The 16,939-nt window shown below is 39.9% G+C and overlaps 2 protein-coding genes across 2 annotated transcripts; both read right to left on the reverse strand.

Moving 5' to 3' along the window:
- Positions 1-242: 242 nt before the first annotated feature.
- Positions 243-5,419, reverse strand: LY96 (lymphocyte antigen 96). The gene is made up of 5 exons (XM_009891893.1): positions 5,326-5,419; positions 4,046-4,135; positions 2,991-3,119; positions 1,991-2,043; positions 243-344 (listed from the first exon to the last, which is right to left on the reverse strand). Exons 1-5 carry the CDS (start codon positions 5,417-5,419, stop codon positions 243-245), a joined length of 468 nt encoding a protein of 155 aa, XP_009890195.1.
- A 9,326-nt stretch (positions 5,420-14,745) lies between these two features.
- TMEM70 (transmembrane protein 70) lies at positions 14,746-16,854 on the reverse strand. Its single transcript, XM_009891963.1, has 3 exons — positions 16,789-16,854; positions 16,384-16,540; positions 14,746-15,267 (listed from the first exon to the last, which is right to left on the reverse strand). The coding sequence occupies exons 1-3, from the start codon at positions 16,852-16,854 to the stop codon at positions 14,819-14,821; spliced, it is 672 nt and encodes a 223-aa protein (XP_009890265.1). The 3' UTR covers positions 14,746-14,818.
- Positions 16,855-16,939: the final 85 nt, after the last annotated feature.

Here is a 16,939-nt window from a genome sequence, read left to right on the forward strand (position 1 = left end):
TCAGGGTCATTCTGTGGATTAATCAGGATGCCTGATTCCCAGAGATTCTGTGCACATTGGCTGAGCACCTGATTACAGCAGTGCTATAAATGGATAAGACTATCCATCACGTAGCTTTCCAGACAGTACATGATGTATTCTACCTCAGGAAAATTAGTGTGCTTATTATTTGTCAGCTCATATTCCGGTTGCTTGCAGAAGCGACCTCCTCGGTCTGGAATTATTTGAAATGTTGGTCAAATTCAGAAAGCATCTTGTTTTACTATCATGGTGAAATTCAAGCATATGATCATATTATTCTCAGAATCATCAGAGAATCCTTGTAAAATAATGTTATAATTGCCCTAAAAGCAAGCAAGAAAAAAGAAAAAGAAAATTAGTGCATAACTCTTCCCAATTTTGTCCAAGTAACTTGGAATGGTTCTGGTTATTTCTGTTAAGGTGTAAAAAGAAAGATTCCCATCAGGGACTGTTATCATGGGTATACTCAGATATATGTATACACAAAAAAATATTGCTAGACTTTCTTCTCATGACCAGGGCACTAAGGAACAGCAGTAGGCTGTGGTCCAGCTTGCCCTTGTCAGGGTCCTCTCTCAAGCCAACGAGGCCTGTGCTCCCAAGGGCGCCTGCTCCCCCCTTCCAGAGCCCTTCTCTGGAGTAATGTTTCTGACTCCATAAGCAGGAATTACCTGGGCTGATATGCCAGGCTGTGTTCTGCAGCAATGGGCTTCTTTTTTCCCGCGCTGTGAGGCAGTATCCTTACCAGCCCCCATAGCTTACATCTAGCAAGGGTTCAGCCCTGTCAACACTTCCATTTTCTGCTTCTTGCCCCCTTTTTGCCCCAATACCCATATTCAGACCACAGGTAGCTGCAACAACAGCCTCTGTATTTTACAGTCAGCCCTAGGGAAATCCTCCGGGCTACACACCGCACAGCTTCTGACTAGTCTTGTAACAGTACTGGACAGTCCCAGGTTTAACTGTTTTCTACGCATCTTCACACCCTCGCACAGACAGGCTTTTGTAGGCACCAGGACAAACAATATCTTGCTGGCCTTTACTGAACCCAGGTCTTGCCCTACCTTCTTGTACCCCTGTCACCTTCCTTTTCTGATATGGCAAACTGGGGATGAGCGCTTGGGAGCTGATGGGCTCTTAGGACTAAAGACTGGGAGGCTTGCAAGAGTTTCCAGCTGATGTTAAAGGCTATGATTAGGGTTGGTTCCTGGTGTGGCAGACTCCCACCAGGAAGAGTCAGGTCTGCCACAAGCACCTCATCTATATGAGAACTGCTTACAGCAGAGGACATTCGTGTCTACTACCAGCTCTGGGGGCTAGAAGAGCTGCTGGGCTAGAGTTCAACTCTGTTAGAGGCCCATGAGCTTTGAGTTAAGGGGAGGCTGGAGATTTTGTGCCAGTAGGAGCACCTTAGTGGTGTTTGTGGGGACTAATAGGGATGGTAAGGCTAATGTTAGGGTCTCAGCAAGGCTCAGGTGGCTGATGAGGCAGGTGTTGGATGAAAGTGGGCTAACCTGAGGATTGGTGCTGCATTGCTTTGACTTTTGGATATTCTTATCCCTCTTCAAGTCTTTGAAAAGGTTTTCAGGGAGGAACAGACCAGAGCATGAAGAGAATGTAAAATAAAGAATGAAATGGGCAGAAAGAATATGGATGGATTTACTCAAACACGTAAAAGGAAACACAGTAATTTATCAAACAAAATGGAATGATTAAGGTGATGTTAACTAATACTTTTGGTCTTTTCTTTTATAAGATAAAGAAGGAATAATAGAGAAATAATAACCTGAGGACATTTAGCATTTCAGAGCTGCTACTATTCCAGAGTCATCACCTCAGGCATGAGAAAGTTTTCTGACATTTCCTTTTGCTGTTTTCTACAGTTTCAGTGAACATCTCTTTCCAGAAAATATATACAAGTATGTTATTTTACTACAGTTATTCCTCTATATAAAATACTGAAAAGTACCTTTGGAAATGTTATTCTTGCACCTTTAATGTCAAATTCTGCTGTAATTGTTTCTGTAAAACAGAGATAATTGTAATATAAATGGTTAGTTAATCACAAAGCCATCAATCCAAGTTCCTAAATAACTTCAAAGCAATATAGCGTATCTCTCAGCAGCACCGACAATGCCATTTGCTTTTTCAGTGATAAAGCCCTCACCTGTTTCTCCTCCCACAGCTCTGCCTATTTGGCTAAACCAGATCTTGGAAAATAGACATTAACCACCATGCTCCTGCAACATCTCCTACAGACCCATCCTACTGTGATGACTCCAACAATTTAACTTGTAATAGTAGTTCAGCAGAATGACGAGTGAAAAGAGCTGATAATCGTTTTTAAAGGAGAACATCGATGGCCTATTTTGATGTTCCTCCTGGTCTTTTTCGCTTTTAGTCTGACATCCAGCCTGAGTTCTCTGGATCTGGGTCTGTGTCACGTTAATGTTTGTTAGCCCCTACAACGGGATTGACTCTTCTCTAATTAAAAAAAGCATTACTCATGGGTGTAGAGAATCTCTTTAAAAACCCATCCAGATGCTTATGTAAATAAACTGTGGTCTGGATATTAGTAGTGCCTGTAGCTCCTCTCAAGTTTTGTGTACAGTCCAGTCAAATGTAATTTTTCCATGTCACTTTAGAGATGTTGACAATACAAATGTCATAATGAGATGAAGGATATTAGTAATCCTAATTTATAGAGATGGAAACTGCAGTACGTGGATATTAAAGTGTAGAATTTTAGTGGGGTTCTGGCACTGGAGAACTGCCTGTTCTGAAGTCTGCTGCCTGCCAAGCGAGATGAACCGATCTCTGCTGTGGAGAGAAAAATCTGACTGCCTGGGTTGATCAATTAGTATTTTCAGAAATCCGCTTAGCGGTGAAAAAGGGCTGGCAGGGTATGGCACTGTTTGTGGGGGAACCTGCCAGGCAAGGGGAAGGCACCGTGCATTTTCCACACCGACCTCCTTTCAGCGATGCGCACACTGAGTATTCGTCGTCAGCTCCGCTGCAGAGGGTTTCTTTCCAGTGTAACGCTTTGGCACCTTCGTACCAAACGTTGAAGACAATCTTCAAAAAGGTGATGTCACTTCCTAGTTAAGACATTGCAAGTAAGAAAATGGTAGCAAGTGGGGAGGAAAAACATATATGCAGACACACTGTTTCAATAAAAACTAGTTTTCTCTGAAATACAGTATTTTTTAAAGACTCCCCCCAAAACTAACAAAAATACATGTATTGAAAACTGTTACTTCCAGAAAAACAAAAAGCTGGTTTTCAACCAAAAAATCAGTCCTAAAAAGTATTTGAGTGAGCAATTTCAAAATCCGTTTCAATTTCTTCAGCAAAGATAACAGAGTTGACGCAGCTCCACAGCTCACTCAAATAAATACTCAGATGAGGATGCTGTAGTTTCAAGCAGGTGTTGCAAACAAACTGTCCTGAATGCTGGTGGCCACCACAGAGTTATCTTTCGAGGGAAGCAGACTTAGTTCAGCTCCAGAGTTTTCACTCAGAAGGTGAAGTTTATGATACAGCCATTTCATAAGCAACTCAGCTTGCCAGCTTAAAGCTGGATTTGATGATTAAAGTTGGGTTTGCATACACAATCCAGTCCCATCTCCAGCTTCTGGAACATGCATATTCTTAGTAGAAGTCCTGCCATACTCGGATAGCCTAATGATATTCTCTCTCCTTAAAAAGTCTTGGATCTTCTCCAGGCCAGAAGAGCTTATGTGCTACAAATCTCATCTGCTTCTTCCAGACAAAAACACGTGCACCTAAACCACCTCAGGTTTGCGTGTACAGCGCCTGTTAGCGTGCAGAGACCTGGTAACTGCTCCAACAAATAAAACTCGCACACGCTTATTTCCACAAATCATCATTTCCGTCCATCACTGTAGTTTATCTATTCCATTTTTAACCACAGAAGCTGATCTCCTAAATCATCTGGCATTTAGGAAGAAGTGTCAGCTTTTTGCATTTGCAGAATGTAATTGTCGGGTCAAGAGGGACTCACTTGGAATCCAGGTAAGAGTAGCATTCCAGACGGGTTTGTTCATGGTGCTGCAAGGTGTCATGTTAAACACGAAAGCATGAGCTGTAGAATCTACAGGAAAAAAGTATTTCATATTGGTAGTGTGAATAGGCTTTTCCAGGAAAATAATAAAAATCACACAATCAGTATCTAATCCAACCTAGACTCCATTAGCTCATATTTTAATTTTTCAAAAATTAATCCTTTGGAAGGATTTCCAGTCAGGTTTTTTTGGTTTTTTTTTTTTTTGAAAGAAGGCTGTTCAATTCATCTTGCTTCTACCCTCCCGAGTGTGCTGTCCCCTGAGGGCAGACTGGGGCAGGGGGATGCTCCATGTGCTAATCCAGACGGAGCAAACGGGATGGCAGGGTGATTTACAGTGAGGGGTTCTGCCTTGTGTTTCGGGGATTAATGCAAGGGACGTGAAAAGGGAAACTGGCTGGCCGTTGGTAACCAGCAGTCAGCTTCTCATCTCAGGTGCAATTACGCATGGGAAATTGCGACAGAAAAAAAAAGGGCAAACAAAACTCACCGTGGTCTCCATAGTTTGGTTCGCAAGCTTAAGTACCGCCACTTTCAGGCTTGTTACATTTTTAGCATGAGTACGAATGTAAAGCAAAGTACCCAAAATACACATCCCCTCCTGTGCCTCAGTCTATATAGCTCTATTACACAGATTTTCAAAAGACATGGGCCTTTCCTTGCGAAAGATCTCCTCAAAAGCCCACCTTCAGCCACTGAGTCCACATGGGCACACTGAGCCTGTTCACCATGGAAATCAGGGAGGTGCCAAGTTCTTGCACAATAGACCAAAAACCTCAGTGAACTACATAGATCCAGTGGCCTATGACACAGACAAGGCAAGAAGGGACACACTATGTTGTCCCAGAGCCTGACTGATCCTCCAGCCTGGCAGAATATCACATTCCTCCTTTTTTTCCCACTTATTTAGAGCTTTTCATTGTAGTATATTGGCTAAAGCAATGTGGATAATTCATAAAACACAATACTTGCAAAACAAATTTAAATCCCTTATCTTCTAATATTTCCTGAATCAAACCATGCCTGCTCTATTTGGGAGTAACATTCTCTCTTAGCTGCTGCAATCAGCATTGTGGTAATATTTACGCCTATGCCGTATAATTCTTATAATAGGGTAATTAATAACAGAAAAAATTTGAAAGGAAGTTCACATTCTCTCAGACTACAGTAATTATTGTGCAAACACCAGTAAGAAAAGAATAAGCTATTTTTTTACTTACCACAAAAAGTATACGACATTTCTAGATCTGACGATGTACAAAGAAATTCACTGACTCCAGGGGTGAATAAAATGAGAAAAAAAAGTCCAAACATGGTTACTTTTTTGGCTCAGTATTCGATGGACTAAAACCTTGTTTTGGGGAAAGAGGAACAAAAATTCAGCACAGTCAGCCTCAGTCACATGTCTTCAGGGTATATTCGGTTATTTTGTCAAATTCTGTGCAATCTTGATTAATCTTACTGCAGCACTATCAGTTATCATCACAATAAATTTTGTGAAGAAAAAGGATTTCTGCCTTTGTTGTTACTTTTTCCCCAGACAGCGTAGCTCAAGCCACGAGTGAAAAATGAAAGAGAAAACTGTGTGAAATGGGGAAGTGTGGAGAAGTAAAATTGTGATTACCAGAAGCACGTAAAGGGCAAGTTTAGTTGACTCATCAGATGTAACATTTGTTAAGGCATGATTTCAAACACTCACAGAGTTTCCTGTATATAATAAAGAAGAGAAAAATCCATAAATGGTGAAAAACAAGTCCCTTCTTATTGATATGGTAGTCAATAAGTCCACTCTTTTATTATATGGTAGTCAATAACTCTCAGAAGGTTTCAGAATGAATCTCTTACAAAGCTCACAGTGCTTTAAGAACACACCGGTACTCCGGAGGAGTGTAATGAGATGATGTATTTCCAAACGGAGGTAAGGATGGGAGCTGCAGGCAACCATCTGACATGTTATTGAGTTGAACCACTGATGTCCTGCACTATCTCAGCTACCGTCTTCAAAGCTGTATCTATCACAGTTAAACTTCTTAGTGAAAAAAATCTTACAAATCCATAAAATTACAACTGCTGAGTCCCATGGCCCCACCTGTCCTCCTTCTGTGACCTTCTCCCGTGCTCTTCCCCGCAGTCTCTGCTGCAGACGCTGCACGATTTGCCCCAGAGCAGAGCCCAACCCCTGACTGGTGTGTGACTGCATGGCACGGGCATGGGGCCGGTGGACACCGGACTCGAGACAGTTAATAGCAAAAGCTATAAAATTTTGAGTGAGATGTTTCTGTAAGGACACAGAATCTACCGGTCACAACTGGAGAGAGGGTAGGAACCCAATTTTAACCTGGGGTGTTGAAAACAGTCCAGGTTGCAGATTTTGGTATTCAAATTTGAAACACTAAAATAAAAATTCTTAAACCACTTTTCATATTGGATACCCCCCTAGTGCAATACACAAAGAACAGCATATTTTTCCTGTATCTAAAATATTGGTTCTATGGACTAAACTGGGTCAGCTTGTACTGCACAAACCCACCAATATTGCTAGTTCCAACTAAAAAAAAAATCAAAAAAGTCTAATACCTCATTCAAGAGAGCACAATTACCATCTAACAGACAGGAAACACAATTACATTTTTTTTCTGAATATAATAAAATATGGAAACTTACTGAATTTATGGAAGAATGACTTACAGAACTTAACCAAATTATTTTCTCATGAGTTACCTTCTTGATCTGTATGTATGTATGGAGGCTTCTCTTAGATCAGAAATTGCATTTGTTATGAAAAAGAAGCTGTATACAAAACAGACAGGGATTTGGTTTTGTGTAAGCATGAAACTCGATAAAAATTCTTTACAACAAATATAACTTAATCAATTGCTCTAACTCTCCCCACTCCACATCAGTGTCTAAAACCTTTCGTTCTCACAAATTCTGTGCACACTAGGGTAATATTTTACATATTTTAACGATAAAGTATTAAGAATTTTGTTTTCAGAATTCCAAATGTGTAATGTTGAAAACAGTTTAGGAACAGCGACACGCACAGAAACGTGACTGATTGTGCCCAGAAGAAGGGGAGTGAGTGACAATTCTATTAGAACTACCTAAAAGTATCAACTAATGATTTAATGCATGTAATAATTCACTAAGATAAAAATTTGAAATTTTAGTATGGCTAGAGAATTCTCTTCAGTATTTCCAAATGGTTCTACAAACCACAAGAAGAATCCCATCAGCCTGACAGAGTTCAAGACTGAAAGAAACTTCTAACATTTGGCTTTTAAGTGGAAATTCAAAATTATACAACTTTCCTGACAGATCTCCAGAGTACATAAATGGCACACAGATTTCTGCTGTTGTTTAATAGGACGCTATAAAACATACAAACCCTTTGTAATCACAGCAATAATACAGTTCTGTTTCAAAATGGCCAAATTTTGCTCAGTAAAATACGTAATGAAATTGAAATAAATTGGGAAGGCTGTAGTAGTTGGAAAAACAAATGGAGTAATGAGACAGCCACTAAGGGGTGATGAAGCAGCCCCTAAAGAAGAGCTACCTTGCGCATGTACAGTCAAAAAAAGGTCCCTTTCAACCACAATGCCATGGTCACTGATGCAGAATGAGCCTAATGAGCGAGAAGCCAAGCCAAGCTCTCTGCTGGATCTTCTGTCAGTCCAATAGATTTAGCAAAAGTCACAGGTCAGTTTGAAGCAGGTGTGAGATGGCACTGCCTGTACCCTATTGACATACACCATCACCCGGCTGAAAGCGCATCTGTCCCTCTGCGGCCAGACCTGTCCTCACTTCGCTGCGCAGTGTGTTGGGTGGCTGATGTACTCATGGGCAGACTGGAAAGGGCGCTGCAGATTTACAAGATTTTATACAAAAGCTTTTTTAACTTCAATGGAGACAAGCCCTCTGCTGAACTCTCGGACTTTCTAGACCTGGTTCAAGAATAGGTGGGGTTTTTTTAAGACACTTGCTGCTCTAAGTGATATAGATGAGGAATGAGTCCCCCCTGGTGGCTTAGACAGACAGACACATGGGGAAACCTCTGTATCCCCTCCTGTTTCTTATTGCATGTTTACTGCACAAGTCAAGACTATTCCAATGCTTTCAAAAAACAGCATAATTAGGCTCCATTTTAAAAAGGATCTGGCTGGCTAATGGGAAAACGGGAACAGTAAGTTCTACTGGTATCAGGGCTAAGATACCACTTATGACCACAATTACAAAGTCTACAGCCTTGACCATTGTGTCTGGTCAAATTGTCCTTAAATCAAAATAACCTCAAAAATTTTAAAATCTTTTCAGCAAATTCAGTTTTAGATGCTTGTGGCTTTTGATGCCCCTTATCGATGCCATTCATAGAACTGACCTCTTGTGATGCTCACTGAAAGCCCAAACTCGCGCACTATGGATGAGAGGAGTCTGCTCTGTCCCTTTCTAGTCAGTATGAAGGGCACTGGAGATGAAGCACATAAACTTCTACATATTTAACTTTTACTAAATACTCTTTCTTTACTATAATCTTTTTCTTCTATACTCTGATCCAGAAAGAACATGAAAAGGAGAGAAAGAGAAGTGGAAAGAGCTACACAATAGTGTTACTTCACTAGAGTGTTGTGGCAATTTACTTCATTTATTTTGAAATCATTTGCAACTACATTCAGTAGGGACCAACTCTCATATCCCATTAACAGTACATAAAATAAATCCAAGTCTAGAAAATGTAGGACTTCATACCTATGACTTTTCATTTTGTCTACATCCAAGATGGTGAGAGTAGAAGTTTAATTCCAAGCCTCCACACTGATTTGTGGTTAAAATCCTTAAACTAATTTATGGTATTTTTACCTTCTTTCTCAATATGTCTATAAAGTGCTTAACTTACTTGTGATTGCTTTTCAAAACAATCACTTTGTGTTTGGATTGTTGGCTGCAGATGAGTACTTTGACTTTAAGCACATATAAGTCACTGAAATCTCCCTCAGGAAAGATTTATAATATATATTATCATAATATCCCATCACAGAAAAATAAATAATAGTATACCAGTACAGCAGAGGAAAGCACTCTGTTTCAAAGTGTTAGTCAGTCAGAATTAAAAATTATGTCCTCATTCTTGGCATGTACCAAAACCTCACATTAATGGAAAACTCTTTTAAGATGTTAAACACATTCATTCAATAAAGAAAGAGGCAATAATAATTTAATTTACCTTGCAGGACCATTTGTGAAGTATGTATTTTTGCAGCTGGAAGCAGACGTGTTTGTTACTTCTGATCCTGGGTTTAGGGCTGCTGCTGAAGACACTGCAATATAAAGGGGACATATATAAGGCATGCATTCACAAAACAAAAACACACTTGGCAATCAACATAAAAAGTGGAAAATTGCAGCAATTCATGAGTAAACCTCTCTTCTCAAATCTTCTCGTCCGATCTCTGACAATGTTGATAGTGGAAGCAGAAAGCCAAGCCCAGGGATGCTGGAAAGAGGTAGAGGATTCAGCTCCACTACGCACAGCTGATGACGCACCCGAGGGCGCCAGGGCAGCCCGACCCAAGAGCAGTGCACCAGCGCGTACCCAGTGGTGAGCTGGTAGTGTTTGAGTAAGAAAGCAAATAGTTGTGGAAAGAAAGAAAAAGCGATGTACATTATTCTTAATACATTATTTAAAATGCCGTATGCACTTTGGCTTAGTGGTTTGATTTGAATATAACACATTAAACCACTGGAGGCCATTCAAGGGAAGCAAATACACACCAGGTGGTATCCTGTGGAAACAATTATGTTGGAAATAACCCTCTGTCTGTTGCCAGTAGGCTTACGGTTTATTCTTTCTGAGCCAAGTTTAAGATTAAAGCTTATGGTTATACTCTTAAAGTATACATTAAACCATTAAAGCTGTCAAGGAGAAGAGAAAGCAGAGGGTGAAGGGAGAAAAAGGGCTGTGTCCCACCTGAGGCTGATAGAAAGCACACCACAGCAACGCTGTCCACCCTGGTATTCCAGAAATGGAGACAGCTGGACATGTTTTGCGGTCATTTGCTCTTGTTCTCTGTTCTTGCCTGCTTAAAATAGCTGCTCGCTGAGGTCTGTAGAGCTGGGGGATAATCTTATTATAGTGGATCCAACTCGTAGCTAGCACACTTGTCCCATTTCTCAGGGGGGTTGCAGCAGGCCATGTTGTATGTGGGGGCTTGAAGAAATCCGTGGTATGACCACAGAACTCCAGGGCAACCAAATTGCAGCAGCCTACCAAGTTTCCACCTATTAAGTTATACTGAGCAATTGTAATAATTCACATGTGTGCTCTTAGTTTTTAGAGCACAAACAGAATTTCATGAAGTTTCCATCACCTAAATTAGGCTGTCACGGTACCATGCAAAGATCTACACAGATTTTCTTCATCTTTGCCAGTGTGATTACTTTGGTTTTTAATAAAGCAAGCTCCAGTGAAATTAGTTACCTTTTGATTCTAGAGAATGTGGTTAAAAGTGTGAAGTACCTCAGGGCTTTAAAGATTTCTCTTCAAAGTATCAAAAGGGGACAATCTTCTCATCAGAATTTTTTATGTTTGCAAGAAAAAGCTGAGGGTTGTGGGATAACTTAATTTAAAAAATAACATTAAAGAATGACAAGAAGTATTGTACTTTACAATTAAAACCAGACAGGGACTAATGCATAATACTGTGGACAAAGCCAAAAACTTGAGAAAAAGGGAGAGCGACACTGGCAAGAAAATAGCGTGCAGTCAAAGACCAATAAGAGATATTCGCATGGATCCTGTCTGTTTTCCTAGGAAAAAAAAAAGCAGTCACCTATGACCTTCTGTGGAAGCTCTTTAAGTCTGGAAGGGGACAGGAAGCCACTGTCTAGGAAAGAAGGTTGAATCATTTAATACATTCCTGGTCTTCACACCAGATTGAATGAAACTGGTACCAGGGTAAGATGCGAGACCCATCTGCCAGGGACAAGTGCTTGGTTGCTGCTGGAAAGGCTGCGGGAGCCGGCAACCTTCAACATCGCTGTAGCCTTGCAAATGAGACAGCTGGTAAGTCACGTATTTTAGAAGACTGGGCTTCTACATCAGTATTTCCTTCAGAATCTCCACATGTATGAGCACATTCCCAGGGTCTTATAAAGGAATTGTTTCTTCCATGGTGTACACAAGTTACCTATGCCCAAAGAAACATCAGTGACTTCCAGGGGTGAAAATGTTATCAGGAAGTAATACTTCCGCAATTAGAACTGTTTTTCACCAAGTGTATAAAACCAAAGAAAAATAAACTAGAAGAAAAGAGTTCACAAGATCAACAGGATTGTGAAGGATGTGGAGCTAAAATAACCAGGCTTTGGGAATGACTTGATAGCAATCTGTCAATTGAAAGCACGACAACTCTACAGTCTCTTGCAGGACTTGTTAGGACCAAGAGGACCTGTTTTGGTTTATGTGCATTCCCTAGCTTAGAAGGACACCAAGCATTTGAGAGTTTCCCACTTGTAAGTGCACTCAGTGCACTGTAAAATACCTGTATTCAGGCAGACTCTTCAGAACCCAAAGACAAACAGAAATGCATCTAGAAGTCCTTTTGGATTACATTTCCATTCCTTTATTTTGTTTCTAACATGAAGAAGAAACTACAGTTGTTGGAATACTAGTCTGTACTGCTCTCAACAAGGTCCAAGGATCTAAACCCGTCACATATGTGCAAATATACTCAAATACTGTGTTCAGTTTTGGGCCCCTCACTACAAGAAGGGCATTGAGGTGCTGGAGTGTGTCCAGAGAAGGACAACAAAGCTGGTGAAGGGTCTCGAGCATAAGTCTTATGAGGAACGGCTGAAGGAACTGGGGTTATTTAGCCTGAAGAAAAGGAGGCTGAGGGGAGACCCTATCACTCTCTACAACTACTTGAAAGGAGGTTGTAGTGAGGGTGGATCGGTCTCTTCTCCCAATTAACAGACAATAGGACAAGAGGAAATGGCTTCAAGTTGCACCAGGGGAGGTTTAGATTGGATATTAGGAAAAATTTCTTCACCACAAGGGTTGTCAAGCATTGGAACAGGCTGCTCAGGGAAGTGGTAGTCACCATCCCTGGAGGTATTTAAAAGACTTGGGAGATATGGCACTTAGGGACATAGTTTAGTGGTGGACTTGGCAGTGTTAGGTTAATAGTTGGACTGGATGATCTTAAGGGTCTTTTCCAGTCTAAATGATTTGATGATTCTAAGTACACACTGTAAGAAAAATCTGAAAAAAAGGAAAATCTGAGAATCCTGGGATTATACACAAGGACAGGCAGAGGTGGAAACGCTAACAGGGATGGGGCTGAAGCCATACGTATTTGGCAACCATAACAAGTATTTATGATTTTAAGATTTACAACTTGGTTGTTTCCCAAACTGAATTTGCCAAGTTAGCAGCAAACAACGCTGAAGCAGGTAAAATATAACCTTCTCTAGTAAGTTTGGTCTTCCCTTTCTTTAATGTAAAAGTACTATTAAAAGAAAGCCATGGAATTACCATTATTTTCAAGCTGCATATTGGAAACATAAAATACTTTTCTGAGACTACATCATGACCAGAATCATCATCTATCTACTGGTAGAAATCTGGATTTTTTAATTATTTTTTTTTAAATCATCTATGTGTCAGAAGTCCACCTACTAGCTTAACTTGCATTTCACTGCCAGAAGACAAACAGATAAAAGAAATAACGTTTAACTTCCATACTTCTTTTTGAGAAACTTAGCACTGGGGTGGAAATCTCTTACTATTGCTGCTTAAATCTGAATCAGCCAAATCTCAAATTTAACAGTGAAAATTTTCTGCAGTCAGAATAAAAGGCTGAGGATTTTGATATTGCTCAAGGGGTATGTATACAGAATTTGGGGGCCTTTGCTTTACTTTCTCTTGCAAAATCTATTTCCTGTTGTCCCTGTATTTGGGGAAGTTAACTTTATCCACAAGTACAAGAAGAGAGTGAATGCATCAGACACGGGAAGAATGGAAAGATTCTTTTCAATAAGTGTAAAACATTGTTTCAATAAGGACAAGTAGTACAATCAGGTGATCAGAATTTCTTGTTACTGGCCTCACATCTTCAGTATCTTTTATGGACTTTTTTTCTTTTTTATATTATCGTTACCTATTAAGTGGTACTGGCTTAATGGGGCTAGATCAGGCTTTTAAAGTTATAGCTGTGCCAACACAAAAGATTTACCATAAAAATATCTGGATGGGATGATTTGCCTTTTAATTACTCGTCAAGTACATTGAGAGCAGTTTCAACAGTCAGAAATACAACATTTAAAAACACTGATGTTTTAATATGACCTATAGTGTCAGCCTGTGACACAAAACTGAAATAATAGTCTTGGAAGACATTTAGAATTTTAAATACAATTTTTCAGCTAGAACTTAGGAAACATCTGTAAAGGTAGTTATAATTATTTTTTATTTGCAGTATCAGGATGACAGTTAGTAGCAAGCATCAGATTTACTTATTACAAAGGGCACTGCTAATACAAAAGGATTCATTTGAATTTTGCTTTTTTTTTTTTTTAGTAATTTTTAAACCTCAAAATATTTAGGCCTTTCATGATTTGAAAACAAGTATCTGTCAGTTTACAGGACAAACCTCTCCTTGGGCTAAGAACATTTAAATCCTATTTCCACATACTCAGTGCAGAACTAACCAGTCTAGTCACACAAAGAGATCTAATCCTCTTTTTACTCCAGCTAAAGGTGGCTTTCTTTGCAGTGCTAAAAATGAAGAGGTATGTTTTTCAAAGGCACAAGACCTATACAGTAATCTACAGGAGATTCCCCTTTGCTTCCCTACCTTATGTAAATGCTGACAGAGTCCACTTTAACCCCTAGCTGCTCGTATTTTCTTTAAGTCAGTTCAAATAAAGAACGTTTTCAACGGGATATTCACAGAGCCAATCTTTTGCTAAGGTGCTTCCCCTCACCCACCAAGAGAGGCTTCTTGTTCTCCACCTCTGGGGACAGAGTTCCTCTGAGCAGGACTTTAGCTGAAGAAACCATCTAGTAGGCGTGAGTAGCTAGAGATTATTGAGACGACGCAACCATTCTCTCTGTCTTTTTCAGAGGCCTGCAGGCCTCTAAAAGGAGGCTACAGCAGAAACTAGCAACAATATCTGTCTGCTTTCTGCAGGCTCCTCCTGGCTACCAATGTTCTCACAAAGGGAAGTCAAAGCCATCTCCACTCCCTTTACACCACCAGCAGCATTGACAAAAAAGCCTGATCTTTTTGGATTAAATACAATTAATCTTTAAGGCTTAAAAGCTTAACTATGTACTTGACAGGTAATGAGTACTGATGATTTTTTTTGTACAAACGGTTCCTTTTGAAATGGAGATGGTGAGATTGTCACACAGCCCACATTTTACAATTCTCCTGGACACCTAACAATAAAAACCAAGCTAAGAACAGACAAACACAAGACAGATCTAAGCATTTTTTTTTTTTTTACTATGTTTTGTGTTATCAACTCTGAAGAAACCCTTATATTGTTTACAAGTTTATAAAAAATGGGGTTTTTTTTATACATTCCAAAATGCATTTGGGGAACTCTAGCTATTCGCTACTTAAGGAAGTGTAATAGAATTTTACATTCTTTCACATACATAGCACTGCACCATGAACAATAATAGTGACGTTCATTATCTTCAAATTATTTCCTTTCATCAGCTTCCTTCTCCTCCTCTAAGTTAAAATAAAGGGATTTGTCATAACCCATGAGATGGTTATAATCCTGAGGATTCGGGAAAAGCGTCGGATTAACAAGCATTGATTTCGTTTTAGCATAAAATGTTGTAAACATCTTGGTGATGTCTGGAATCTTTACATCTTTCTGATGGAAAACAGTTGCTTTTTCTGCCAAGATCGCGTTGTATGTAATGGCTGTATACGTGTCCATTTCATCTTTATAATAGAGTCGAATCACATAGCCTTTTGTAAGGACATGCAAAGTAACCGGTGTTACAAATGTAAAAAACCCGATTAACCCATAAAAGGCAGCTTGTATAAACAGGCTTTCAAATCCAATACCAGTTTTGAGCATGATGTAGGGCATCATGAACAGGTTGAATATGCTGGTGGAGTAAGAGAAAAACCTCACACCTACACAAAACAAAACGAAAACAGAGGTTAATACTTCTGAGCAAAATTATCTCTATAATTACACATTCTCTGCTACTATATATCGATGGCATTACTTGAACAGCTGAGCTTACTGAAAATACTTTTTTTTTTTTTTTCCATTTAAAGTTCACAAAGAAACCATTGAAAGTTCAACCCTGTCTTCTTGCCACTATTCTGGTTTGTTCATATGTTCATGTTGGCTTCATCAAAGCTGGTAGCTGGATGTATTTCTGTGATGAAGTCAGCTACTAGCTATATGCATACCTATGAAGTTGTCACTTCACAGATAGGAAACTGATTTCAGAAGAAACTTGACTCCAGCCATGGACACACATAATGTTAATCATCACAGATACAATCGGGAATTTCTCTTGTCATCAACAACTAATGTTGACGTTCAGTGTCCTTTACAAAGAAGCTTGCTTGGTCCCCCACCATACATAACTTGAAAAACTAAGTTACTCAGTATTAACAAGTACTCCATAGCCATCTTGTGTGCAGCTTGAAAGACAGTAGCCAGTGTTGTGCATCACCCACGGTCCTTAAGCCACGAGAACAAGTAGTCTAAGATGCTGTGACAATTAAGTATGTGAAGGCATACTTCATGTTTTTTAAGATACATTTAAAAACTGTGTATCAGAAAACATCCAATGGACTATTTTTCACTAGATCTTTGTAACATTAACTGATCACAGAAAGACCAACAAATTGTCATTACAGATACTGCTTTTCATTGTAGCATCTGCGTACTTCAGAAACATTTCAGTAACATTTGAAAGCATACAGAACGCAAATAGCAGTTACAGATAGTCTTTGTTCACTAATGAGTTGGGTAATGCACTCCAAAGGCTGCAAGAGAAACGGAAGCAGGTTGAGGGGTTAGAGATGGACAGTACCTACAGAACTCCCTGGACACCTAAGTATAAAAGCAGAAACCAAGCACCACCACCACATATTTTTTCTTGTGCAGGGGATTTAGGTTTTAGCAGAGTTGGAAAGAAGAACATTCTCTTCTATAACGTTGCATTTTAAAGTTATTTAAACACTGTTAAGATTTAAAAAAAAAAGCAATACAAATCACTTCAAGTCACATACCTAACACTGCCTTTGCCAAATTTCCTTTATAAACTAATCTTCCGTGTTCTGGGTGATCATGAGGGGAGGCCGTGCAAAGGCTGCGAAGAGCCACTCCTTGAAAAGATGCAACCTGAAAGACGAAAGCAGTACATGGCCAAGCAACATCAGTACCAATCTACACTTTATATATATATATATATATATACACACACACATATATACACACATGAAGTTTCTCCTTGCCCTGAGCCTATTCCCAGCACCTTACACTAGGGATTAGAGTTAGGTTATACTACAAAGCACGCCACAAACTCCAACGAATATGTTGCTTGACTGTTTTAACCATCTTCCATTTAGATAGCCCAAATTATCATTGAATACTTGCAGCCCCACTGATGAGCATCACGCTTGCCATCATTTTACATCCGGCTTCGCAGGGAGACATTCCCAGCCCCCGCGCCTGCCCCCTCCCCGTCTGACCCCCGGCATCCCCTGAGGGGAACGCCGCTTCCCTCCTTAAGACTCCCCATTTTTTGGCAAGGAAAAAGCCGCGAAGCCGAGGACCGCCGCCTCC

Source organism: Charadrius vociferus, unplaced genomic scaffold, assembly GCF_000708025.1.
Source record: "Charadrius vociferus isolate BGI_N301 unplaced genomic scaffold, ASM70802v2 scaffold15, whole genome shotgun sequence".
NCBI lineage: Eukaryota > Metazoa > Chordata > Aves > Charadriiformes > Charadriidae > Charadrius > Charadrius vociferus.

Excerpts from the sequence above, each read along its gene's own strand:
- LY96 (XM_009891893.1), bottom strand. The coding sequence starts at position 5,419 with ATGTTTGGACTTTTTTTTCTCATTTTATTCACCCCTGGAGTCAGTGAA. Across the intron at positions 3,120-4,045 it reads TACTCTTACCTGGATTCCAA|GAAGTGACATCACCTTTTTG; the intron begins GTGAGTCCCTCT and ends TGTCTTAACTAG. Across the intron at positions 345-1,990 it reads CAAGAATAACATTTCCAAAG|GGCAATTATAACATTATTTT; the intron begins GTACTTTTCAGT and ends GCTTGCTTTTAG.
- TMEM70 (XM_009891963.1), bottom strand. The coding sequence starts at position 16,854 with ATGCCGGGGGTCAGACGGGGAGGGGGCAGGCGCGGGGGCTGGGAATGT. Across the intron at positions 16,541-16,788 it reads GTCTCCCTGCGAAGCCGGAT|ATTGGTACTGATGTTGCTTG; the intron begins GTAAAATGATGG and ends TATAAAGTGTAG. Across the intron at positions 15,268-16,383 it reads TTTGGCAAAGGCAGTGTTAG|GTGTGAGGTTTTTCTCTTAC; the intron begins GTATGTGACTTG and ends TGTTTTGTGTAG.